The sequence below is a fragment of the Talpa europaea genome (genome assembly GCF_964194135.1).
Source record: "Talpa europaea genome assembly, chromosome: 9".
In the NCBI taxonomy this organism is placed as follows: Eukaryota; Metazoa; Chordata; class Mammalia; order Eulipotyphla; family Talpidae; genus Talpa; species Talpa europaea.
Window position 1 is genome coordinate 4,960,200 of NC_140076.1, and position 27,102 is coordinate 4,987,301.

Consider the following 27,102-nt stretch of genomic DNA (forward strand, 5'->3'; position numbering starts at 1 on the left):
TGCTTTATGTTGTTTAGAGAGACATTCCTACAGCAGGGCAGCAGGGGAAGCCAGTGCAGGGCACAGGAGGTGGGTGGGGGCTGGGGGAATTGGGAGTTGGCAGGGGTGGGGGCTGAGGGGGAGGCAGCACAGGCCCAGAGCAGCGAAGAGCATGCACATTGCAGATGAGGAAACACAGAAGCAGACCACTACACCGTTCATTCCTCCTAGAAGATATTTAATAATTTTGAAACTTTGTGGGTTTAAAAATATCCTATCCAAACATATACAGCAAGAGCTATTAGAAATACAGGAATTTAAAACCACATAGTTGAAGATATTTTAGCACACTGTAGAATTTAAAAAATCATCAGACACAAATAATGAAAAGAAATACTTGGAAAATACCATCAATACACTTGTTTTACATATAAAAATATAGAATTTTGTGCACCTACAATGGACTACTCAGTTTTTTTAGTACCCTTGATACATTTATGAAATGGTCCTTAAATTGGCCACCACGAAAAATTGAAAAGGCAGAAATCATGTAGCGCCCCTTCTCTGATCATAGGACAGTAAAATGAAAGTGCACGCGTGAGCCCCTGCGGGAGAAGCTGCCACTGGGAGAGTTTAAGACACTTTTCCACAGAACTCCTTTCATCTGCTTTGTTCCGGGTGTTCTTCAGTTCCTGGTTCCTGAGTTGAAGACTTGCTGTTTCTTCTCCATCCTACCCTTCCACTTCTTACTTTTAGGAATTAGGAAAAAATGGCAAATGGTGCTGTCTGACAGTCCCTCAGGAGAGACTGTTGAATTGAGGAGGTACCGAATCACAGGGTGTGATCTTTTTCAGATTCTGGATAAACAGTGATGGTTTTCCAAAGAGCCACACCAATTCCTTCCCCAGCAGCTGAGAGTACCTGTCTCATGTACTCAATGTGTGTTCTCACTGAAACAACAGCCAAGAGGCAGCAAGACCACTTTCTCAGATTGTTTTAATTTGTGTTTATTTGGTTAATGACAATTGAGCTTTTAAGATATGTTTTGTATGTTTATTCTCAGAAATATTTACTCATTTATTTTCTACTGGAAGATTAGTGCTTGTGGATACTGAAATGCCCTTTGTATATTAAGAATATTAATTCTTTGTCATGTTTGCAAACATTTCCCCATTGTTCCTTGCCTTTTATATTTTTTATAAAATGTAATAGGTGAAATAATGTGTGAAAATATATTTTCACATAATCAAATCTATCAGTCTTTTGGTATTTCCTCGATTATTTTTATTAAAGATTCCTTTTTCATAATTATTAAATAATAGTAATTATAGCAACAGCTAACAGTTATTGAGGGTCGATTATGTGTGAGACAGTGAGCTATGTACCCTTATTTAATCACAAAAACTCTGTAAGGGGCCTCCCTGGTGGCGCAAGGGGTTAAGACGCAACCTATGAAGCTATCTGCAGCCATCGCAGGCAGATTTTGGCCAGGGAGCAACCCACATGGCACAGCAGACCTCTCCTGACTCGCCCCTGCTCCCCTCAGCAGTGTATTTCAATCTGCTTGTTCTGTTCCCCACTCTGTCTCTGGTGAATCCTCTCACCCTCCACACCTCTGGCCTGTGCCCCAGTTCTTGTATGCACAAATAAATAAATCTTTAAAAAAAAAAAAAACAACTCTGTAAGGTAGATATTTTTTATTTTTTGCATTCACAAAAGGACTCTTAAGGAGAAAGTTGCAATAGTTTATCCACACTTACCAAACCAGTGTTAACTTAAATATTTACCACATTATATTCTAGTTTTTATGGCTTATGTAATTCTTTAATCCTGAAATTGATGAAGTGTTATGAAGTGAAACTACTTTAAAACATCACTTTTTCCAAAATGGTCCTTGGAACCACTAGTTTGTATTGCTTCCTTTATTAAAATTTCAGTGTATAACATGGTCAATTTCGGGGACACTTGTTTTTATTTTTGTTGACCTGTGTTCTCTTACAAAGTGTCACAATGTTTTAATTGCTATATCTTTATCATCAGTTTTAATAATGCACCATAGCAAGACTTCAGCATTTTCCAAAAACTTCTGAGTTAGAGTTACGGCTTTCAGTAAAAATGGAATGACTTGTATGAAAATGACATTCTTATCAAAACCATTTAAATTCTGGGCTGGAAGCAAAGCGAAGTCGGTGTGAACTTGATTCGTGCAAATAGACCTCAAGCAGAAAGCGGCTGTCTTTTTGGTTTGAGGAATTGGAGGACAGTTCCTGAGGGTGTCCGAGCAGCTGGAAATCCCAGGAAATGAGATCCTTGGAGGGGGTAGTATCTAACTGCATGTAAATACCCCTCATATTCTAGGCTAGCTCCTGAATTGCCATGTGCAGGAAAGGTGCCGTGGATGACAGCAGAAATTTCAGCCCCTATTACTATAGGAAAGGATTTAGAGTTTGAGTCTTTTCAAATTAGAAGGGTCTTTGAAACTCAGAAGGACCACTTTAGGGGCAATCACTATGTCTAAGACTGTGGTGTTTCCCCTAGGATTCCAAAAAAGAACCACAAAAGAGAAAAAGAAAGAACGCATGAAATGAGTCTGACCCAGATCAAAGTGATCTGCCAGTAATTTAGCTGCCTACTAAAATCTTGTTATTCAGAAGAAAATAGAATCCAGAGCTCCTGGTGCCTGGGTTTATAGTGTCCACTATAAAATACAAACTTACTGGACATGTGATGGTGGAGGCAGGAGCCTTGAATGTTACTGAAGTAAATGTTGCCCAATAAAAATACTCATGACAAAAAAAAAAAGAACTATTGAAAATTATTAAAAAGAATATACATAAAAAAAATGGAAGGGTGAAGAGGTGGGGAATGGCAGTGGAGACATGGAAGTCATAGAAAAGAACCAAATAGAAATCTGAAAAACATAAAACCTGTCTTTACATTTCACTGGGTTAGGAGATTGGGCAAAGAAGAGGAAAAGATGAGTCATCTTGAAGGTGGAGACCCAAACTAGAATAAACAGGAGGAAAAGATGGCAGCAGTAGGACCAGAGCCCCAGCCCCTGTGGCACAGAATCAGTCAGCTAGATGAGGTGCTGACTGAAAATCTTCCCATTTTGATTAAAACATCCAGGCATACACATACCCCACAGGGAGCCTGGTCAGCCTCAAGCAGGGTACACACAAAGTTACATCTGATTCTATCATAGGACCTGGGGGATGCCAAAGATAAAGAAGAGAATGATTATCAGAATGACAGCTGATTTCTCTCCAAAGCGAGGGAGCCCAGTAGAGAATGGAACGGCAGCGTCAAAACGCTGAAAGAAAACACAGTCAACCTAGACGTCTATATGCAGTGAAAATATCCATTAAACATGAAGAGGAAACAAGCTATTTTTTTGATAAAAGCTGTGCGAAGTTGTCACTGGCAGACAAGTGCTGTAATAAATATCAATATGGAGGATTTTCATACGGAAGAGAAAATAATACCAGATGGAGATTTCGAGCCTCAGAAGGAATTAAGAGTACTGGGAATTTTAAATATATGGATAAATGTACAATACATTTATTCTTACGTTTGTGAATGTCGTTTGTCTGAGGCAATAATAACAAGATCTTGTTAGGTTTATAACACACGCACACATCTGTATGTCTACGGAGAATGTTAGGACAGTAGCATAAGGGAAAGAAGGGGTATAAGTGAAATAATTGATGCTTAATAAAATGTATTTATTACCAATACATACAATAGGGCAGATATGTGTCATATTAAGGTTCTTAATATGTATAATTAGGTGGTGTAATATTAGTGCACATAGACTTCGTTATTAAGGATGCATATTGTGCTCCATAGAGGAACCTGTTAAGAAAAATTCCAAGAAGTCTATGTAAATATCTAGTAGTGGAGACAGAACGAAACCCAAACATTCCTTGATTTTCTTATTTGTGAATTCTCCCACGTAAGCTTTTGGAACTTTTAAGAAAATTCAAAATAATTGGGATTTTTATTAGAATTGTGTCAAACCTTTCAATTTGGAAAGACTATTCCATTTATTTCACTATCCCTCTGTTTTATGTTATAGAGCGCTAACGTAGTTAAAGATTATGCACTCTGAGTTTGTATTCCTTGTGGCTACTGTGAAAGGAATTTCTTGTTTAATTTTTAATTACTTATTCCTGGTACATAGAACTCCTGATTTTTAAGAAAATATATTACAGATCTCGCCATCTCATTAAGCCTCCTTATGATTAAGCTGATTTTCCTAGATATATAATCATGTTATCCACTATCAATTCTTTAGTGACCTTCTTTTCAGTTCTTAAACTGAAAAGTTTAAATGCCATGCCCTGCTTTATCATGTGGGACAGGGCTTCAAGAGTCATGCTCAGTGCTAATGGTGACGGCGGTGATGCATTTATGATATCTTTTTTTAAAAAAAAAAAAAAGGAAAAAAAGAGATTGTTACCAAGTACCACAAATGCATTTAGTAGTTATAGACAACCCACAGGCCATTAGACACTGATGCAATTTATTGCACTTATTCGCATGTTGAACAGAAACTCAGTGAGGGCCCCCTGAGTCCGTCAGTGTTTATGACTTAGGGGATACTGCCATGCCTGAGACAGAATTGAGAGGTCACATCGTCACCCTTCAGAAGCCATGCGGAACGAGGGGAAGGTGCAGACCACTGTGCTGACAGCAGGGGAGCTGTGCAGATGTATTCGCCTTAGAAAGGCGCTTTTGACAGGGGGTGAGAACACCTTGGAGGGGGAGACCAGGACTGTGACGCATCTGCGGGGGCATGAGGCGCTGTGGTGACGTGAGTGCTGGGTCAGGGTGGTGGTCTGCCAAGGGGCAGGGTGGAAGCGTGGTAACGATTTTCTACGCTTACCTCTGGTGGTCCTAAGGTAATGTTTCGAGGGCAGGAAGGTGGGACTCCATGCTCCGGCTGGCAGAACTCTCCCCAACCTGAACAGCGTTGCTGTCGTTGGTTTCGCATGTATCATGTTTCCGTTTGCTCTTTGTACACATTTCAGTTCAACACCTGCGAGGTGCCTGTTGCACCTGTTAAGCACGGTTCTAGGTCCTGGGAATGCAGCGGTGACTACAATAGCCCCAGATTCCTGCCTTCCTAGAGCTTACATTCTCATGGCGGGGAGGCGGGCAGGGAGACAGCTGCAAAGTAAAGTGTGAATACCGTGAAGGTGGAGAGTAAGAGCGAGAGTTGGTGGTGGGTTGCAGCTTATTGGACTGGTCTGGAAAGGCCTCACTAAGATGACATTTGAGCAGAATCTTGAAGAGAAGGTGTGAGCAAGCCGGGCACATTTCTGGGGAGAGAGTGTTCTGGGAAAAGGGAACCAGCCATGCAAAAACCTCAAGAGGAAACATGTCTGGCAAATTCTAGGAACAGAAAGGAGGCCAGTGTGTAGGTAGAGGGTGTTGGGAGAGGTGAGGGCAGGAAGCCGGGTTGCGCACAGTAGTGCCCACCCCTGGGAGGACCGGGCTTTCACTTATGGTAAACTGGGAAACCATCAGGGCTCTCGGGGGGCGCAGTTCCATCTGACTTGAGCTTTAAAGGCATCACCCCAACTGCTGTTTAGGAGGCACCTGGAGAACAAGCCGAATGGCTAACACGAGAGCTTGGTGTTGGGTGTGAACTGCAGCAACACCCCCTCCCTGTGGGTGGGAGTGTGCACTGCTGTGACCACTTTGGAAACTGCCCAGAGTCTGTTGCAGCTCCCCATGTGCGCACAGCAGCTGCCCCCCAAAGTCCAAGCAAGGAATGCGCCTGCAGCCCCACTCGTAGGTTGACCCAAACTGCGAACAAGAAGATGAACTGTGGCATGTTGTTCTTTTTCCTTATATATTATGTTAATATACTTCCTAAAAATGAGTAGAATTTACTGTTTGGTGTGTATAGTTTTCAGTCATGTTCTTTTTGCCTTACCAAGTAACGTTGCATCCTAACAGATTTCAGGCGTGCATCCCTGAAAACGGACACATACACGCCAGTCCCTGCTAAGTGTCCCGTTCCTCCTCACACACCATTGTCCCCTCTGTCCCGATTTACTCACCCCTGCCCCCTTCTCACTGGTGACCACTAACTGGTCTTATAGACCAAAAGTTCATTTTAGCCTTAGCCACCTGTTTGTTTTCTCTGTGAACCACACAGGGGTGAAACCTTATGGTGTTTGTTGTCCAGCGGCTTATTTCACTAAGCAGAGCATCCTCCAGGCCCATCTGCGTGGTTGCCAGTGGACGGGTTTCCTCTCTTTTCTCTTCTGCTGTGCACGTATTTGTGGTTCTTTCCTACCTGTGTGAGATCCCCAGTGAGCAGGTAGGGTGAATGAGCCATGGTGGATGCCACAGTGGGGGTGGATGGTAGAGCTTGAGGTAGAGCAAAAGGAGCCCTCTATGAGGTCTCTGTCCAGTTCCATTTTGTAAGGTTGAAAAACAGCTGAGCAGTGGGTGATAGGGTAGTTAAGTGGTGATGGGGGCGTGGTGAGGGGTGCTGCTGGGTGCAGTTACTGTAGTTTTGACCTGGGGCTCATGGCACACACTGGGCGTGCTTTCCTCGTGTACACTGAACGCGAGCAAACATTTACTTACAACTACACTGAGACCTTTTTATTTTTACCTTTCATCACGGCAGATAAACAGCTGGCCGGCATCATGTAGGTTGTGGGGCGCAGTCTCAGGCCCGCTGTGGGAAGAGAAGTAGATGCCGTCTCTCTAAGGGCCGATGGTCAACACCCATCACCGTTAAAGCCACACACTCCCGAGTCTCTGGGGACACACCTGCACAGGCACACATGGCCCGGACAGGGCCTCTCACATCGGACTTTGTGGTAACCGCAGACGATCAGCAGGCGCAAGTGAAGTGACTCAGGACCCGTCCACAAACAGGGCAGCACAGCTGTGACTGGCAGGAGAGGACCTGCTAGACCCTGACATATACTCAGATTTGTTGATTAAAAAAAGCTAAGTGCAGAATAGCCGTCACCCCGTGCTGTCATTTGTATAGGGTTACAGATCCACATACATGTGTACTGTGTAGAACATGATCATGTGAGTGCTGAAAAGCAGTTCTGTATATGTAGACTCTCTCTAGAAGGCACATCTGAAAGTAGTAGCAGTGGGGCCTCTGGAAGATACACCTGGGTAGCCAGGTATGTATGGGAAGGAGACTGACTACAGGCCTGCGGGACCATGTGAATGCAGAGAGTACAGGGGAGATACAGCTATTAAATACGAGTTCTTAAAACAACTGGTAAAAATCCCTTAGATATCAAGCAGGAAATGGGCTCATTGCCTCTCCTGGTCGGTCCAGGGGAGCCTGTTTCTCCACACTGGAGCAGACCCGTGGTCTGACTGCCGATGGCATGCTTGGTTTTGCACACTCGTGCCGAGAAGCCTTGGGACGATACCTTGCGGGCAGCCGGCGCTCTCGCTGCGAGGGCGTTGGGGGGAGTGGAGGGGCGGGCATCCAAGCACACCTCCCAACTCCTGCTCCCTTGAAGACACAGCCCTTGTGGAATGAAACAGTGGGGTCTCTCCCCTGTTCCTCGGGTGATGATTTCCCTCTCTCCGCGCGTGGATGAGCTGAATTCCAATTAAAAATGCCGTGACCCCACTGCTTGCTTTGTTCCTTTCTAAAACATGACTGAGATCATGCTAGGATGATGGCATCTGCTTTTTGTCTCTTCATGTATGGAAAACATTTTCCTGTGCCATCAGACATTGTTCATGCGAACATGAACATTTGAGAGGTAGTGCATATGGACACATAACTTGTGCTGCTCCTTTTGCACATTTATGTTGCTTAGATTTTGTGCAGGGTGATGAGCCATCTTTGTACATTAGTCTTACATTATTTTATTATTTCACAGAATTCAAACTATTGGGTCAAAGGGTGTGAATGCTTTGAAATACACACGAGATAGAGTGTTGAATTGCCTTTCAGAAGTTTCTCAGCTTGCATTTCCATGGCACCCTTGCCAGCTCTGGGGATATTTGTGCACAAAAGCCACTTTTCATTGGGAATAATTCAGCTTTAATAACTCTTCCAACATACTTGACAAGCTCGCGGTCCTGGGGCACCGGTGTTCTCTGTCACGTTTCCCTTAAAGGAAGGTTGGATGTTTGCCCTCGTGTCATGTGGCATCGCAGGCAGGGTCTGGCTCTTCAGCCCGGCTTGCTGGGTCCCTGCCCTGCTCCCCACCCATAGGCAGGGGAACCTGAGATGGATGGACTGCCCCCCGCCCTCCTCTCTACCGTGGCGGAGAGTGGGTGCCTGCCTCCCCGGGACACTGCCGCCTCAGACCATGCGGGCTTTGCGCGTTCAGGCCCTCCGGGTGCCCCGGGTGTGGGGACTGGGGACGTGGCGGCCCCACCCAGGCTTCTGGTGGGATTCAGAGTTCCAAATGTAAAAAACTCTCAAAATGTTCTTTGACTCCACTTTAATACGTTTTGAAAAGTGGAAACATGAATGATTTTTAAAACTTCTCTCTGCTTTTCTTGATTTTCCATGTTTTCCGCAATTGACCTGTGCAGCTTTTATTACCAGTGGCTGTCAGCTCCTCATGTTAGAAATCCTGTTTCTACAGGGCTCACCTCATTTTATTGCGCTTTGCCTTGTGGTGCGTAGCTGAGATTGTGTCTTTTACAAATTGACGGTTTGTGGCAGCCCTGTACCCAGCAGGTCTGCTGGTCCCCATTTTCCTAAGTGTGTGCTTGCTTGGTGTCCCCGCGTCGCATTTTTAGCAATGAAGTATTTTTTAATTAAGACATTTGCACTGTTTTCATAGACATCATGCTGTTGCACACTTTTAATAGACTACAGTAAGCGCGGCTTCTGTGCACAGGAGCCAAAATATTCCTGTGACTTGTATAATTGCACAGTTTGCTTTGCTGTGGTGGTCTGGGGCTGACCCCGCACTGTCTCTGAATTGGGCCAGTGTGGTATAGTGTAGATGGAAACAGACGCTCATCCAGCGTAGGAGACTGGGGGAGAGGTCCTCGAGAAGCTGCCCTTTAGCAGGTAGGGAAGATGAGGTTTTGACTATCACAATCCTTACCAAAGTAAGTGCGCAAATATTTATGGGTTTGGTTGAGTCCTTGTATTTATCTCTATACTAATAATGTTGACAGTGGCAGCCAATGCCAGATTCATTGGGGCTACACGAATGGTAATGGAGGTGTTGACCTAGGAGGGGACAGCTTGTTTTAATGTGCTAGTATCAAGTTAATATCAAAATAACATGAGGTAATTCAAAACTTTAGGAAGCCAAATAGTAAACTTTATGATTGTATATTTAAGATTCAAGATGTGAAGGGAAGCCACAAAGGTTGTGTGGAGCTTTTGGCTGTCCCGTTACGGGTTTCCTTTAAGGACCAGCACCTTCCACCATGCCGTGTGCCCCTGCAGACTTGTTTCCCAGCTCAGGCGGGTTCGACACGTAGCAAACAGCAGCGTGTGGCTACCCTACCATCCCAGAGCAATGCTTGCTTTGTTGCAGCGACAGAAGCATTTCCATCGGTGAAGCAAATATTTAGAGCCTAAAGAAACATTTGGGTAGGCAGGATGTGTCAAAACAGAGCAGATGCCTGCCTTTTAAAAACACATTTTAAGAAAAGCCACTTTGTACTTGGCCGCTGCATCACAACCACAATGGGTTAAGCAAGAAACTAGAAATTGTGGATGTCGTTCTAATCCCAGTGCGTGGTCATGCCTCCTTACTTTTTCCTGTCTTTTTTTTTTTCTTTCCAGAAAATGGGGATAACCATTCTTAAGTAATTTTGTTTAGGATTAAAGGTCCCCCACCCCCAATATTCTTTGTTCTTAATTAGTATATCCTTGTGTCAGAAGTATATTCACATGGAACACAGTTCATAGGGATCTATCGTAAAACATCTGCCTTCTGTCTCTGTCCCAAGCTAGCAGTGCCCTCTCCACCTGTAACCAGTTACCTGGTTTCTTGTCTTTATTTTATGCATGTATTTAATGCATGTATCTGCACAGATGTGTTTGAGTGTGCGTACGCATGTATTCCTTTTTTGTTGGACATAGAGGCCCTTGTGCCCTTCATCTTATGCCTCTCATGCTCAATATATCCTTTTTGTTTTTCTTCCTTTTTTGAAGTGATTTGACTCAAGCGTTTGCTTATATAAAGTGTGTTGACTGTCGGGTAGTGGAGGAGAGTGGGCATGCCAGGCTGTGCGTGCTGTGCCTCCCCACCCCCTGGTAAAAAGAACATCTGATTCTGCTCTGGGGCTCCCTGTGGGTGTGGGAAAGTCACTGCCCCTTAGTCCTTTTTTCTTGATCTGTAAAACAGAAGGAAAAGCAAAGAAACCAGATGAGTTCCAACTTTTCTTCTAGATCTGAATTCCTTTGTTTGGCTGTCAAAGGTGAGATTTTAAAAATCAAATACTGTCCCTTTCTAAAACAGGAGAATGATTCAAGTGTAGTTCAGAGTGTTTATTAATTTGGCTTTTTCACACACGCACAAACATACATTTGGCCTACCTGGCCTTTGGCAGTGATGTAGCCGTCATTCCTGATTATCATACCCCTTGGTCTTTAACCACAGAGTGGGTGGGAGAGGTTAGGTGCTGTGTCTGAGACCTCTGGACACAGTGTTTGTTGTGCTGTCTGTCAGTCCTTTGGAATTGATAACCAAATATCGAAAGCAACTTGTCTTCGTTTTTTGTTTTTACGTCATTTTCTTCCTTCCTTCCTTCCTTCCTTCCTTCCTTCCTTCCTTCCTTCCTTCCTTCCTTCCTTCCTTCCTTCCTTCCTTCCTTCCTTCCTTCCTTCCTTCCTTCCTTCCTTCCTTCCTTCCTTCCTCCCTCCCTCCCTCCCTCCCTCCCTCCCTCCCTCCCTCCCTCCCTCCCTCCCTCCCTCCCTCCCTCCCTCCCCTCCCTCCCTCCCTCCCTCCCTCCCCTCCCCTCCCCTCCCTCCCTCCCTCCCTCCCTCCCTCCCTCCCTCCCTCCCTCTTTCCCTCAGACAGGGATTAAAAGAAAGGGGGAACAACCCTTCAACTATACATCTAAAAATAGAAATCGTGGATGCTGATTGGAAACCCTCCCGGTCTTTCAGATGAGAGATCTCAATTTGTGTTTCACAGAGGGGCAGCTCACTTCTGTCTTGTTCACCAGTTATACTACTCCCTAGAGGAGCTCAATAAATTTTATAGGGAAGTTTCCTCCTTATGCGGAAGGAGCTAAGCTCAACTCAACGACTGGTGTGGCTGAAATAATTTAGGGCTCGGAGGGAGGACGTCTGCCTTGTGGAATGACGAATCAGAAGTAAAAGTACAAAAACTTTCTATCTTAGTTGATGTTGCCGGGTCAGTGACACTCCTGTGACTCCAGCCTATCTGATCTGGAATGAAAGTGTTCCCCCAACTTGCATTTTAGTTCCCTGCTTAATGGTCTTTCTGCTTGCGTCACAGGTGGTGACTTCCAGTCTCGTCTGCTGATAGTCTCCTGTTTGCACACTTTGAAATCCCCAGACGTGGCCTTGGCTGAGTTTTTGTACCTTTCTTATGCCTCGTCTCCCCAAGGGGCAGAGTCATCCTCTCCCACTGACATTAGGAACGCAGACCTGCTTTCTCTCTTCGACTTAAAGTAGGTCCCCCGTCTTGAAGCTGGCTGTGCAGCACATTTTGCCCTGGCTTTTTACTCGGTGATTTATACGAGGAGACGTGGCGGGTGATAGCCAGTGTCCTTTCGTCTTTGTGTTTATTTTTTCTTGCACATCTATTGTATTTAAAGGATATACTGTCTTTATGGTTCACTGGGATGAGGAGGGGGTTGGCGCCCGTTTTAACGAGAGCGCCACACTCCCTGTGTTGGAATGAGGATTGTGTTCTCGGTTAGTTATCTTTCTTTCCTTAGGTGGCAGGAGGCAGTGTTTTGCTGGGTTTTGAAATAACATTTCTACTTAACGATTTTCAGAAGGATACTGAGAGGACATCGGACTGCGGGGCATCATCAGCAACTTTCTCCTCCTGTTGTCTGAACTTTCCTGCTTTCAGGAGAGGAGAGGGCAGAGTCTCAGGGCTGGTCCTTGGATTTACGTGTCAATATCAAGATGGGGGGCGCCAGCCCCACCATCGGATCAGCTTTTATAAAAAACTCCTTTCATTCAGAGTAATGATATTTGGAACTAGTTTCCTCAGAAACTGTTTTCACTGCTTGGGAATAGTTAATCAGCGGAGAAGAAAAGCCTTCGGCTTATTTGCTTAATATTTTAACCAAGTGAATTAGACAGGTCGGGGGCTGGGGGAGGGGATAAGAAAGTGGGTGGGGGAGGCCCCATAAACAAGGTGATATATAATATTTTTTTTGTTCTCCTTTTAAATAAATACCGATCAGCTTTATGTTCAGAGACAATAGGAGCCGTTGGCTTAAATTTGCAGTTTACTGTATTTATGGCTGTAATATCAAGGTGCTGCCGTCGTAATTTCATGCCCCAATGAGAAGAGCAAGGTCGAAGCAAATGCTTCCATCGGCATCTGCTAACACACTAACTCATAAACAAGGCCCGGCTGGATCAGGTGGCACGGAATAATACAGGCTAATGAAATACAGCACAGCTTTCCATTACTGTTAGTTTTTACAGTGTCGTCATTACGTGTAATTTATGTTTAAAAAATTCAATTTTATACAAGGCACTGGGAAATAGGGGTCTACAGGTCATCCAACGACTTTTAGAGGCTCTGAGAGTCCTTATTGTACTCCACTGTTCCAACAAAATGTTAATAAAATAAAATAAAAAGACTTTTTTCCCTTTCCCCTCCCCTAACCTTTTCTGAGAGAGTTGATTTTTCTTTTAATTTGGGGAGTATTTTTAGCCAGCTGTCTTCTCTGCCTCATCTCCTCCCAGAGTGTGCCTGGGCAGATCACGCGTTTTCAGAGAGAGGTGACCCCAGATGAATCGCCCGAGTCTGGAAACAGAGGCGCCGCGATGGGGGAGGACAAGGCCCGAGCGGCCAGCCAGTCGCTGCCCCTGTTTGCCGCTGGCCCTCTGGCCTGTCCCCTAGCTGCAGGCAGACACTTTTATTCTAAAACTTAGGCTGGACTGAAGGTGCTGGGTTCAGTCCCGTGCTTATTTCCAAGCGAGCCCTGCCTCTGCCCCTCCCCCGCTGTCAGACCTGAGGCTGCGGAGAGCGCCGCTGTCATCTGTCTTTCTGCTTCACCTGCACTGGGCCCAGCCCGGTGGCGGTGCCCAGCGGTCACCAGGGACAGCGTGGAGGCGGCGCCCTTGGAAAAGCGCATGCACGGCCAGTCCCACTGAGGGGAGTCAGCCCTGCCCACAAGGCTTGGACCCTTAGGGAGGCCGGGTGAGCTGGTGCTGGAGGCCAGCAGGCTGCAGGTCACAAAGCCCACCAGTTTGGTTTGCATTTTAACAGAAACCTTAAAAAAAAAAAAAAAAGGCAAATCTGCCTATCTCCTAGGGGATAAAAGTAATAAGCAGGTGTGGCAGCTGAGGCCACTCCTTTTAGCTGCTGCCGCAAAAACAGGCTGCGTTAATCAATAGGACGAGGTGCTTGTTCTGGGCTGTTGAGAGCGTCCCGCCTGGAAAAGGGCTGGAAAAGGACTCTCTGGTCCAGCTTCTAACAGGAACGGCGCCCAGCTCCTGGTGGAAAGGGAGCTGTCCTTGGAAGGTGATCCCGGGGAGCTTGAAGAACAAGCCTGCCCCGGCTGGGGTGCTGGGCTCAGGGCCTGCCCGGCAGAGCTGGGTCTGAACGTGCGCTCGTTCCGCAGAGCGGGCAGTGCTGTCTCAGAGGGGACAGGGCCCTCCCGGGGCAGGGGCACGCAGCACTCCGCCCGCTGACCTTGGGCAGCCCCGCTTCCCTGTCTCCTCCTGCGGCGAGCGTGGGTGGGCTGTCTCAGCCTTACTGTCTACCAAGAATGTATTTTAATTGTCAGTGTCACAGATGAGGTGGGGAGGGGGCAGAGAGGGGACTCTTAGAGTGGACAAGTGGCAGGCACGGAAGTAAATGAAAAAGATCCCCTCAGTACATAGTGCCAGTGTTTTCAGATAGTGCAGGTGACACCCGACGCAAAGACAGTTCTAGGCTTTGTGGAAAGTAACTCATTCTTCCAAAGGCTGCAGCTGAAGGAGGACTGGAGATGGATGGGGGTGGGGAGAGGTTTCCGCCGTAGGACAGTGACACCCAATTGCTTCCATCTCAGCTCTGCTCAGCCCTTGCTCAGTCCCTCTGCGGCTAGATTACTCCTTGCAGATAGCAATCAACTGGAAGGAAGTGTGTGTGTCTAATTTGCATGAGATTATTTAAAACAAAAAAAAAAAAAGGTCTGCATTAGTCAGGGTGATGGTAAACAACGCAAAGAGATGCCTTTTATAATATAGCCTGTGCCTCAGCTTTCAGAGCCAAATATAATTCACTTACAATTGGCAGTTTCCTTTATTATTCCTTTTAACCTTTTGAATTCTGCAAGGTCTCAATCGAAGCTCTCCACTGTTGCTCTCCGCCGGGGTGGGTGGGACCTGTCTCGTGTGTCTCAGGTGTGGGTCCTGTGGCACCTCCTCAACCCCAAAGGAGGTCCTTTCAGTACTAGGACCGTGACTGGGCAGAAAACTAAGATAAGTGTCCCCACCACCGCCCCCAGCGAATCCCCCATGAATCACTTGAGTCTATAAATAAGAGCCCTGAACCTAGTCAGTCTTCCCTAAGCTGGGGGCGCCGCAGAGGAAGGGGACACTGGAGGAAGGCACACACCAGGTGGGAGAGGCTGCTGAGCTTAGTTGGGGTTAGAATATTAGAGCGAGACAGCAGGCCTGGACCCTGGTCCCGCTGGAGGTATTCAGGGTGGTCCAGGAGGACCAGGGCTCAGCCTCCAGTGTTGTTTTGGTATAACCCCAAACAGCATTCCATGCCTCTCACCTCTGGCTGTGGACTGAAGACTTAAGATGTAATTTCATAACCTCCCATTCCATGACACTGCTGGTGGGGAGCCAGCAGGCAGAGATGCAGGGCCTGGGGTCGTCATCATCATCATCAGGCCAACTAGTGATGGGGGCATAGTTTTCACCCCCTTGGGCCTCCGTTTTTAAAGTCTATTACGGGGCTGGGGGGCAATGACTAGGATAATGGTGTAGCTCTGAAATCACATTATCTGGGAGATCGTTAAAACGCTTATTTTTCTCTTTAAAAGAATGATTCATTTTCTGTAACTAACTCTCCGGAGAACTAGGGATATCAGAATTCCAGCCAAGGTAAATTTAGAGCATCACACTTGATAAGGCCTCTGAAAAACAAGAACTTGGAAGGAAGTGCTGATGCCCTTTAAGCCACAGCCTCACTGGTGGACTCGGCTGCAATAATGCAGGGAACATGTTTTATTAGGAAAATAGGCTTCGTAAAAGCTCAGGGCCAGAGGGCAGAACAGCGGGCAGGGAGTCCTGTCCCTTTAACCAGCGCGGCTTCAGGGCCGTGGCACAGCCTGTAACTTACTGTATATTTCCCCAGCGTTAAACATTATCATACTTGTTTATATTTGAAAGAGCCAGAAGGGAAAATGAGAATGCAACTGAATGCTCCTTTTGGGAAAATTATCCTCATTTGCAGCCAGCGGCTGACAAGGCACACGAACCACCAGGCTTATGAAACCCCATCGTGTGGCGGTGACCCGCGGCCTGTGCTGACGTCGCAGGTGCCGCTCCCTTCTCCAGTGGCTGCTGGTCAGCTGGGTGGAGCAGAGTCTTCCCCGCCAGAACCTGGGAAGGATCCCCTTCCTATTTAGGAGGAGAGGCCGGCCGTCACTGCCCAGGCTGGAGCCCAGGCGGCACGTGCTCAGGGCACACGTGCTCTCCGTGTTTTGCCTGGCCTGTCTGTCCTGCTGCACCCCCTCTTCTCGGGACATGAAATGCCAGTTATGCTAACCCCTGGGGAACTTGGGAGGAGGACCACCTCCTGTAGCCCTGTATACTCAAATCTAGCTGCTGCATTTGAACGTGCTGTACACCAGCAGCTGATCCTCTTTCTCCTGAGAGCGGGGTGCGCTCAGGAACAGCCCCTCAGTCCTCGACTTGGTGAGGTGTGGCCTTGGAGAGACGGAGAGTGCAACTGCTCAGCACTGAGACAAGGAAGGGCCTGGGGCCGTTCCCTGTCATTCAACCATCCACCCTTGACCGCTTGCAGCAGGATGTGAAAAGTTGGGGGGCTGACGGCAGCCAACTCACGTGCCAGCACAGTGCGGGGCAGCCTGTGCTTTAGCGCATTAATGTGCTCCAACTATTAGCCCCTTGGCACAGAGCATGAGGCACCATGCTTTGGAAGATGCTGATCCTCAGAACCTCCTTGTACTTCATCTACCCCTAGGGGCAGATAGACCATGCTGTGGGCCTCTAATGGAGAGCTGCCGGCCAGATGTGGGAAAGCTCTCGGCGAGTTTAAAAGCTCTGTGTTGCGGCTGGACTGGATATTGGGATTCCCGGAACAGCCTGGCTGGCCGAGTGGTCTTCTGCCGGCTAGTGCTGACCTCCCACCTGCTTTTCCCAGCCCGAGCGGCCGGAGCACTGTGTACATGTGCACCGACTTCCCGAGGCGCGCCCCCGGGGAAAGGCTTTCTCGCACCTGGGCCTCACACTTCTTTCCTGGGCTTGGGGGATGGTGGGTGCCCTGTTCCTTTTCCTGCAGAGCCAGCTCCCCGGTCTGCCTCAGACCCGTTGGAAATGTTCCCGCTGTGTCCCCGCTGGAAACGTGGTCTTCATGGGGTTTTCACTTGCCTTTTATTCCTCGGTGGGCAAATCCTCTCCACATGTTATGGCCACTGCAGATGGCGCCCTGCTATTTCCTGATGTCCCGTGTGCCGTGTGGTTTCGAGTGTCAGGAGGATTTTAAAAAAAGGGAAAAAGAAAAACTAGCCAAGGGCGATGCAGGCGGCCGACGATAGGCTGGGGCAATAATCATCTGAGAGTTCGGGCCTGGCCTTGTTTTGATCTGTTTTCTTGTTTTATTTTCTTCTTTACATTCTATATCCCATTCATACTAATCACAGTCAGTCCTGATTTTTCTTTTTATTTCTGCATTTGTCATAAAATAAAGCAAATTATTCCCGTCTTCAGAAACGATCTAGACTAATTAGTCGTCTCACCCAATAATTAGTTTTTTGTTTCCCTGTCTGTTTTCATGCATTATTGTTAGTTTTTTCCCCTCTTTTTTTTAACACCATTACAGATTAAAATGAGCCACATTTGCAGTTGATGGTATCTGTTTTCGGGGGAAGAATGGAGAATTGCAGTACAGAGCGACTTCAAAAGCAGCAATAAACTCAAGGATAAATTAAGGAAATTGAATGAGCCACATTTGGAAGCAGTGTTGAGGCTAATATTCTGTCGCTTAAGGTTAAATTGCAACTGAGAGAGGTTCTGGAGAATCCGAAATCGGGGAGGCGACTTAGCAGGATGCCAGCATCCTGTGGCTGGGAGGGTCTTTTTCTCAATGACGCGTGCATTGCCGTTGTGGGCAGTAACAAAAGGTACTCACCTGCTCGTGTGTCCTCTTCCCGCCAGGGCTGACAGATGAAGAGATCGATCTGGCTTTCCAGCAGTCGGGCACGGCTGCCGAGGAACCTCCGTCCTTGGGCCCGGCCACGCAGGCGGTTCCTGTGCAGCCCCCTCACCTCATTTCTCAGCCGCACAGTAAGTCACCACCCACCCTGGCTTCTGCCCTCACCTTGACAGCGATGCAGGACTCCGGCCAAGGAGCAGCGCCTCACACCTCCCAGCCGGCCCTCCGGAGAGGCAGGTTGTGGGAAGCTCTTAAATTTTTCAAAAGAATGTGACACACCCCAGTCCTCCTCCAGACAGACGTTTAAGTATGTGACAGAGGTGTCAGGAGAGACAAAGGATAAATGAGTTTATTGTGTCCTTTCAAGTATGTTGGTTACAAGCAAGGATCTGTAAACGTACTTACTGGTTCTGTTTTTTCCTTCAGTGCGTTTGCCTGTTACTGATCCTCTAATAAGGGCATGAACGTCTGACTCGTGCTCCTTTGCTCCACTGGAACAACATGTCTCCTCCTCTTATTTTTTAAGCAGAGTTAGTTGGCCTCCCCTAACCCCCAACTCATCCTGGTGACACCATGTATGTTTGCATAGCGGCAGACTCAATTTTCAAGTGTGAAGGTCCTTTTGAAAGTTGCTTTTAATTATGACACAGGAACATGGCTCACGAGGGGTTTTTGTTGTTTTTCAAATGAAAGCTATTTTAGGAATACGATTCTTCAAACTAGGAATAAATGTACACCTCCAAAGTACAGCCAGAACCCCTTCTTTAAGTCACTTGTAAAAAAATCTTAAAAGGTTAAAACTGACTCCATCGCTGTGGAAAAGAGCTCAGTTTTGTTTCTTTAACGCGCCTTAACCTTGCAGTTGTCTTTCAAAATGCCTTTTCTATAATTGTCTTCATTTTAATTGTCTGTCTCAGAAGTTTTATTTTTTCAAAACATGATTTAAAACAGTGCTACATATCAGATTTTAAAAGATATAATTAGCAAAAGGAAAAAAAGAGGTAATTCATTGAAAGGCCACATTTGTTGGACCCCCCTCACATGCCCTCACTCCCTGGTCCTCACTGGCTCACCCACCGCTGTGGGTTAGAACCTGCTTTGTGTTCACAGGCCTCGTCTAGGTTTCTCCTTGCTCCTGCTTTTGGATAAGGCTGAATAGGTGAGGCCAGGTAGGGCCGCCCTCAAGTCCCTCTCCTCCACGGTTGCCTCACCTGACACGCTGCTGGCGTGTGTCACCTCCGAGGCCAGAGAAGCTAGCAAGGCACGTTGGCCTGGGACACCTCTCTCCTCCCCGGCCGGTGTTCTCTGCTCCATTGTGTTTGCTTTGGGTCACTTCACATACTTTCCCTGTTTGTTTGTGACCAAAGGCTCAATCTCCACACTTTTTCTTCAGTCATGTCCCTGGGCCCAGCCGTTTAATGGGATTTGTTGAGGACAGGCAGTGGCAGCTGGGGTGCGGAATTTTGTAACATGCACATCTGTTTTGTTCCAGCTGTTTCCTCCAGTGGCTTAATACCAAACAGGTCTCTCGGCTACTTGGAAACTTCTTGCTCAGGACAAATTGTAGTTGGCCTGAATCATCACGGCTGGCCTGCTTTCAGTGACTTAAAGGGTTAAACGTAGTCTTTCTGGAAGAGGCAAAAGAATGGTGTGGGGAGGGGCCGTCCAGTCCTTTAAATCACTCTCCTGTCCAGATCTCTGAGAAAAAGCCTTACGTGTTGAGGTATTTAGGTGGGAGTAACTTTAAGAGTCTCCAGGCCCTGGAAATAAAATGCATCTTCTTAGAGACGGACTCCCTGCTTTGCAGATGCTAGAAACAGTCGCCATGGCTATTTTAAATACCTGGGGTTTCGGTTGTCCCCAGCGAACCTCATTCTCCTTGTCCTCTTACACAGTTCCCTTCAGCTCTGGGGGTGACTCTCCCTCTTCACTTCTGTACTTTTGCCAAGAGGTGTCAAAACTGCTCCAAAAAAAAAAAAAAGCTTGATTTTGATTAATATAGAGAAACAAGACTTTGCCTGACTGATAATAAAACTGATAAATGACATTTGAATTACTTGTAGCGGTAATTTATTACATAAAATATCTTTTATTTGACATGCGATTAGTTGCTGGAAGCATCACTCAATCTGACTAGTTTAAACATGCTCTAAAATGAACCCCAGTAAAACCAGGGCTGTCTGTTGCTGGCGTTATGAAATATACGAATCCTGGAGTGAGGAAAAATCTGACTTTAAATATTTAAATGATTAATTGGGTTTATATATTTTTTTTTACCTTTCTAACCCCCTTAATTACAAGCAAACTCAGGGGAGTTTCTGAACTAGGTGTGCAATCTGCATGCTTATCACCGAGGCATTGTCTGCGTCCTGGGAGGGATTTATGGCTCCTTTCACGTTTGTTCCTGTGTTTTACATCTGGAGCTGGGCAGCCCCCTCTCCTTCCCATTTCTCGACTTTTTAAGGACATTCTGTCTCTGAGCCCGTGCCTGGAGAATAGGCTTTTCTGGGCTCGGCTCAGCTCCAAGTGCCCGTGTCTCAGGGTAGGGTGGCTTTCCTGAGACCACCCCGGGGAGCCCTGGACTTGCCAGCTCTCCTGTTAGGTGGCAGGTGTCCCACTGGGTGCCCCTCTCAGTAGCTCTGCTCATTGGGAAATGTGGTTGACCTTGAGGTGCTCATGAATGCCGTGTCAGCAAGGAGAACGCAGACGTACCAGAGCCGGCCCGTCGGCCAGCTCATGTTTACTGAGCACCTACTGTGTGCTCGTGCGGTATCGTGAAGATTCAAACATGAACCCTAAGAATCTCACAGGCTCATGGGGGAGATAAGATAAATTCTTAAGAAAAAGATGATAATATAAGACACGATTTAATGTCAAAATTAATTATACAGACAAGAAATTCCACAAGAATACAGAAAAGAGAAAAATTAATGTGGGCTCGAGAAGTCAGGAAGGCTTTGTGAAAGCGCTAAGAGGCTGACACGATGAGAAGCTGGGTGTCACCTGGTGTGAGAATAAACCTGTGTTCTCAGGGCTTAAAAGAAGGTTGGTGGAGCTCAGGAAAAGTCAGACCGGGATTTGGGAGGAAATGTGACATTTTCTCTCTTTTGGGTTTCTTTCTGTTGGCGCTCGCGTCAGGAGTCAGTGTGTGTGTCTTAGCCTGGTCCTGTGCAGAGAGCTCTGATTGCTTGTTTGATTGATTCGTTCCAGGCTGATTTTTCTTCTTTCCTCCCAGGGAGACAAGAAGCAAGGGAGCTTTGAGATACAGGCAGGGCAAGTGTGACTCTTGTAGGATAATAATTTTTTCTTAGGCTTAAATACCTCCCCCACCCACTATCTTGATAAACACTGTAAGCCCTTTCAAAACTGACCTATACGTTCAGTTGCCTCTTCTTAAAATCAGATGTAAATATTTGAGTTGGTGAAAGGCTTTGATATTTGATTAGAAGTCCTGAGAGGAGGGGTGTGCTTTCAGTCCCCTCCTTATTCAGCCCTCTCTAGTGACAGACTCTCAGCCTTGATGATCCTCATCATGGGGCTCGCCTGTGTCGCCTGCGGCATGCCGGGCCCTGCGCTGGAGCCCGGGATTAACAGATGAACGGACAGTGAGCATTGCTCCCTCTGCACTCCTGTCCGGCGGGGCCTCCTGTCCAGTGAGCATTGCAGTTCCTGTAAGGTGGTCCAGGTGAGGACAGTGCAGGGGGCTGCAAAGGGGCTCTTCGGGGAGTAGGGAGCCGCCCAGCTGCATTCTGGGGGATGAGTGGTTCAACTGCCAGGATGGACAAGAGCGTTCCAGGCCAAGGCACAGCAACTGCTGGAGCGCAGGCCAGTGGTGTCCGAAGGGCCGACTGAGAGGAGCCGCAACCAGGGGCCCTCCCTGACAGAGGTGGGGAGAATGGACAGTCAACGGCACATTGATTTTTGTTCTTTGAAATGTGTCATTAAGTGTTTTTGAGGCTGTATTACCTATTTGACTACATTATTCTTAGACTAACATCAAAATCCTTTCTTCCATCTGAGCAAGTGCTGCATGGGATTTGGGGCAGATGCCCTGGGAGTGCATGGGGAAGGCCACTGTCCAGCATCACACCCTTCTGTGCCCCCGGCTCCCTGGTCAGCGTCGGCCTGCCCTCCATTTTGGCGAGGATAGACGGTCCCCTGGCTTGCACAGACCCCTGTCCCCACCAGTCTGCACTTGAGTGTGTGTTGTGTCTTCCCTTTGAACTACATTCATTGAGCCAGAGACTAAAAAAAAAAAAAAAAAAAAAAAAAACAGAAAATCTTTGACCCAAGGCCTGACTTAGCAGGTGTTCTAGAAATGCTTGTTGAATGGATAAATGGTGGTGGATGAGCTAGAGACCCTAAGGCTGTCGTGTGGCCATCTTCTGGGGACACTTCCCAGGTCAGTGGGGCCTTCCTCACTGTGTGCTCAGCTGTGTCCACTCTGGAAGTGGAGGACAGACCTGGTCGGCAGGAGGTTCAGCGTCAGGACAGCTCAGTGCTTAGGGGGGCGGTACAGGGAAGACGAGCCCAGCCATCTTGGATAGTGAATGGCAAGAGCTTTCAAAATTGGCCAAAGGAAACTCCCGGGGTGCTAGTCCCAGGCGAAGTGGTGCAGAGGAGGCAGGGCCCGGACTGGCCCTGGCTCACCCGGCAGGAGGTGAGGCGAGGAGACTCTACGTGAAAGCTGTGTTCCTCCTAGGAAGGAGGCAGGATGTCCCTCTCCAATTTCTCTCTGCTGGTTTGGAACACAGATTTCACTTTCTACTACTTTTTGTGACTGTGTGTGAAAGAAACATCCTCTAATTTTGAGAAAATTCTGTTTTTCTCCTGGGTGCGTGTGCCAGGTGCGCCTCATGGACATCAGGATGCAAGTGTCCCAGGAGGAAGAGTGGAGAAGCCCATTCCTTAGGTTTCCCACCCGCTGAAGGTCTTTGGTGCCGGTGGTAGACAGGACGCTGGCTGTGGGGCAGTGCAGCCTGTGTTAATTTTTTAAGGCAAATAACAGAAAAACCCAAAATAAGAGTGGCTTAAACCATGGCGCTCTGGGCTGTGGCCATAGCTCTGTGGCTTCAGGGACCAGCCTCTCTAGCCAGCAGGGATGGGAGCAGGAAGGAAGAGGCTGGGCTGCCCGCAGGGGTTACTGGAAGCCGCTTCTACTTATTCCGCGCTGGCAGGAGCTCAACCCCACGTGCACATGTCCCCTGCTCCTCACACCTGCGATGGTTGCGAGTCAGAAAACGCTGAGTGCAGGACCAGGGTCACCTCGAGGAGGAAAGGGGCTCGTGGCCAGCTCAAGGGCATTGGACAAGGCAGGTGGCTGATTTCCGTGGCATGCTGCCTCGCTTAGGTGACTGTTAGAGCCTTCTCGCGTGTATCAGGTATCATGGAGCACATTTTTAAAATCGTGTTAGGATTCACAGGTCTCGCTTTCTCTCTTCCTCAGCTGCTCACTGAGCAGAAAGAACCGAGCACCCTCACTGCTGGGGTATTGTTCTCTCACCGCTCACTTCCTTTACTGTTTTTTTTTTTAAATTCTGAACAGATTGTTAAAAGTGCCTTTATTGATATATAATTCACACAATAAAACACACCCATGTTAGTTGTACGGGTTGAGGTTTGAGGCCTGTGCTCCCGAATTGGAGAACCTTTCCAATACTGATTCCAGGCGCTTCCCTTGTGCCTGCTCTGGGGCACCCGCTGGTCTGCTCACTGCTGCTGCCGACTCAACTCCTCTCCCTTCGAGTTCTGGGGCCGTGGGCCCCAGCAGCCCTTTCCCCGAGTGGTTCCCCACAGGCACAGCGTTGTGAGAGCCGTGCTTGTGCAGCAGATGTGCCGCCTGCTGGGGCAGGATTCCCTGCTGGGCTGCAGCCACAGGAGCGTGGCTGCTCCCGTGTGGGGCTAGTGCCAGGGGAACTCCTGCAAGCCCTCGGGCCTGAGCCCAGCCCGGCTTCTTCTCTTGGGTGAATGCTGCGGAGCGGAATTGCTGTGTTGATCATGTAACCTGACAAGAAACTGCCAAACTGTTTTCTGAAGTGGTTGCACCATTTCCTTGTAGCGTCAGGCGTGTGAGCACCTGCACTGCTCCACATCCCCACCGACCACTGTGCGCGGCTTCTTAGATTTCACGGTTTCAGCGCCGTGTTGTGGTGTCGCAGAGTGGGCTGAGTTCACGTGTCTGCGACTGATGACGTCAGGCATCTCTTGCTGTGCTTTGCTGTGTATTCACACGTGCTCCTGGCGCGTCTGTTCCAGTCTTTAATTGAAGAGTTCTCATGGGTCCTGGATTCGAGGTCTTGTCAGACACCTGCATTCTTAGCATGTTTTCCTGGTGTGTGGCTGGCTTTTTCCTGTCATTGCCTTGGAAATCAAAAGATTTAAAATGTGATGATGTCTGTTTTCTTTCTTTCTTTCTTTCTTTTCCTTTTCCACTTCTTGGTTTTTGTGTCCTAAGAAGTGCTCCTCATCCCAAGGTTGGAAAGGTTTTTCTACAAGTTTTACAGTGTTAGCTTTACAGTGTTAGTGTTTACATCTGTAACTTACTCCATTGATTTGTGTGTGCAGTGTAAGGTCGAAGCCAAGGTTCATTTCCCCCTATCTGTGGATATCATGTTGTGTCCGCACCATCTGTTCAGAGGATTGTCCTCTCCCTATCAAGTCACTTGTCCCTTTTCAAAAAATAATGGTTTATATATTCCTGTATCTGTTTCTAGGTTCTCCTTTAAAAAAATATATTTTTTAAGGCAAAGCTGCCTTTACGTATGGTAACATTCGCACTTATCAGGTGTACAATTCAGTGGTTTTTGGTAACTTCACGAAGTGGTGCAATCGTAAATCACTTTCAGAGCAGTTTCATCCCCTAGATAAGAGCCTTTGAGCCCATTCACTGTAAACCTCACCTTCACCCTGCGACAGCCCCCCTGATCTGCTGCCCTTGCTGTGCTAAATGCACTTTCCCTGGGCATTTCAGGGAGCTGGAATGATACAATATGTGTTCCCTTGTTTTGCCCAGCACGATGTTTTGGGGTTTATGCATGTTGTTGCATTTTCAGTCCCCCCTCCCAGGTTATCGCTGGCGAGTATTCCCGCTGTGTGGATGGAGCACATCATCCGTTCTCCTGTTAGTGTACATTTAGGTTGTCACCTGCACGTGAGTCATGGTGCTAAGAACATCTGTGTGCGAGTCTTGTGGACGTAACCTTCCTCCTCTTGGGTGGATATCTAGGAGTGAAATTGCTAGGTCACCTTACAGGTTTATGTCTCAATGTTTTCTTTCCAGTCAGCTTTTTTGAAGCATAATTTATACACAGTAAGACAAATCGGTTTTAAGTGTTAATTTGACGAATTGTGATTCATTTAACTCACATAACCACCACCAGGATCACTGTATAGAAAGTTTCCTTGTGCCCTATTCATCAGTTCTCTCTACAACTTGAGGTTTTGTCAACCAGCTGTCTACTACCCATCACTGAAGTTCTGCCTTTTAGAACAGTTCATGTGAGTGGAATCATCCAGCATGTAATCCCTTGTGTCTGCTTTCTTTGTCTTAACATATGCTTTTGAGATTGATCCGTGTAGTTATTTACACGATCATATACATGAACAGCTGAGTACATATTTTAAACTTAGTCAGGTACACGTTCGGTTAAAGGAGGGGGCCTCCCAAAATATAAAAACCACTCTTAGCTTATGGCTCTCTGATGCAGGCTGAAGTGGGACTTGGCCAGCTGGCCTCAGTTTGCTTCTGCCTGTTATTCTGTAGTGTGTGGAAATACACTAATGTGTTTGTCTGTTGAGCAGTTAGTAGTCATTTAGGTTGTTTTTAGTTTGGGCTATTGTGTATAATGCTGCGTGAGTATTTGTGTACAAACCTTTGTGTGCACAGATGTTTCTCTTTCTTTTGAGTAAATACCTAGGACTGGCATGCCTTCGTTGTCACACATTAGGTATATGTTTAAGTTTTTAAGAAATTGTCAGACTATTTTCCAAAATGGTTGCAGCATTTTACATTCCCATCAGCAATAAGAGAATTTCAGTTGTTCCACATGCTGTCAACACTTGGTATTCTCAGTTGTTAAGTTTAGACATTTTAATGTATCTATAATAGAATCTCATTGTACCTTTAATTTCCCTAATTTTTTAGGGAATGATTAGATGTCAGTCATATGTTCACATGCTTACTGTCAGTTCATATATCCTTTGCAAAGTGTTTCATTAAGTCTTTTGCCCATTTTAAAAACTACCTTCCTTGTCTTCTTATTAATGACTTTTAAAAGTTCTTTATGGGCCTCCCCGGTGGCGCAGCGGTTGAGCGCTGGGTTGCGAAGCTGCCCGCAGCCTCTGCAGCTCCGGTTCCATCCCCGGCTGCTCCCCGACCACCGGAGGAGGGTCCCACATGGGGCGCAGACCTCTCCTGCCGCCCGCTGCTCCCCTCAGCAGTGTCCTTCGGTCCTTCTGCCTGCTCTGCTCCCCGCTCTGGCTCTGGTGAATTCTCTCACCCTCCCGCGCTTCTGACTGTACCCAGTGCTTATACAAATAAATAAAAATAAATCTTTAAAAAAAAAATAGTCTTAAAAAAAAAAAGTTCTTTATATATACTAGTTGCCAGTCCCTTATTAGATACTTGTTTTGTAGATATTTTCTCCCAGCCTATGCCTTGCCTTTCCTTTTTTTTTTGACAACTTTTGGAAACAACAGTGAAGATTCTTTGATAGTGTCCATGTTATCAATTCTTTTCCTCTTATGGTTCATGCTTTTTGTATCCTAAGATGTCTTCTGCACTAAGATTGCAAAGATTTTCTTTGGTGTTCTGTTTTCTTACAGAAGCTTTACAGTTTTTGCTTTTTTGTCTAGGAGTGTGGTCCAATTTGAGGACATTTTTGTGTGTGGTGTAAGGTGAGGGTTGAGCTTCCGTTTCCCCCTATGGATTGCTCCAGGCAGTTGTAGATTGTCCTTCTCCATAAAATTACTTTGACCTCTTTGCCAAAAATTAGTTGACCATATAAGCATGGATCTATTTCTAGACTCTTCTGAATTCTTGGAGTTTAATTAGAGCACATATTTTTCATTTGCGTGAGGCCACAGGTATGCCTCTCAGTGTCCTTCCTGCCTGAAGAGGCCACTGCAACAGAAATAGGGAGGTCGCCTTGCCCAGATGTTCAGTGAGATGGGCCTGGGGCTTATAGACACAGTGCCGATGGCTGCTCAGGAGCTTCTGTTCAGGGCAGAACTGTCCTCCCACCCACTGCACTCTGACCAGCTTGTCGTATGACCACTGCCAGCACCACAGCCATGTGCTTCGGCATGCCCTCCGCGCCGTGGCCGGCCCTCAGCTCTGCTGTGATGCCCAGCAGCTGGTCACCAGGCTTGCCTGTGTTTAGCCTGGCAAGGCTGTGCTGTAACACTCATTTGGTGACTGGCTTTATTCCAGGACCTCACTGTGGATGTGCCTGTCTTCTCATTTAATTTTCAGGGTGGCTTGCAAACAGAGCTGATGGGGTGATTTGAGAAGTTACAGCTACCCTGCTGTGCGGAGTCACAGCTCTAAGCAGGGTGAGTGTGGGTGGGGCAGCCTCTGCCAGGC

The 27,102-nt window shown here is 47.1% G+C and overlaps 1 protein-coding gene across 1 annotated transcript in view; it reads left to right on the plus strand.

Annotated features, from left to right (window-relative positions):
• Positions 1-27,102, plus strand: part of PEX14 (peroxisomal biogenesis factor 14) — a gene marked incomplete at its 3' end in the record, with an annotated part of 109,421 nt that overhangs the window by 70,014 nt on the left and 12,305 nt on the right. Inside the window, exon 4 of the mRNA XM_084243703.1 lies at positions 17,522-17,650. Within this exon, the coding sequence (XP_084099829.1) occupies positions 17,522-17,650 (129 nt within the window). The remainder of the gene's footprint in view (positions 1-17,521; positions 17,651-27,102) is intronic.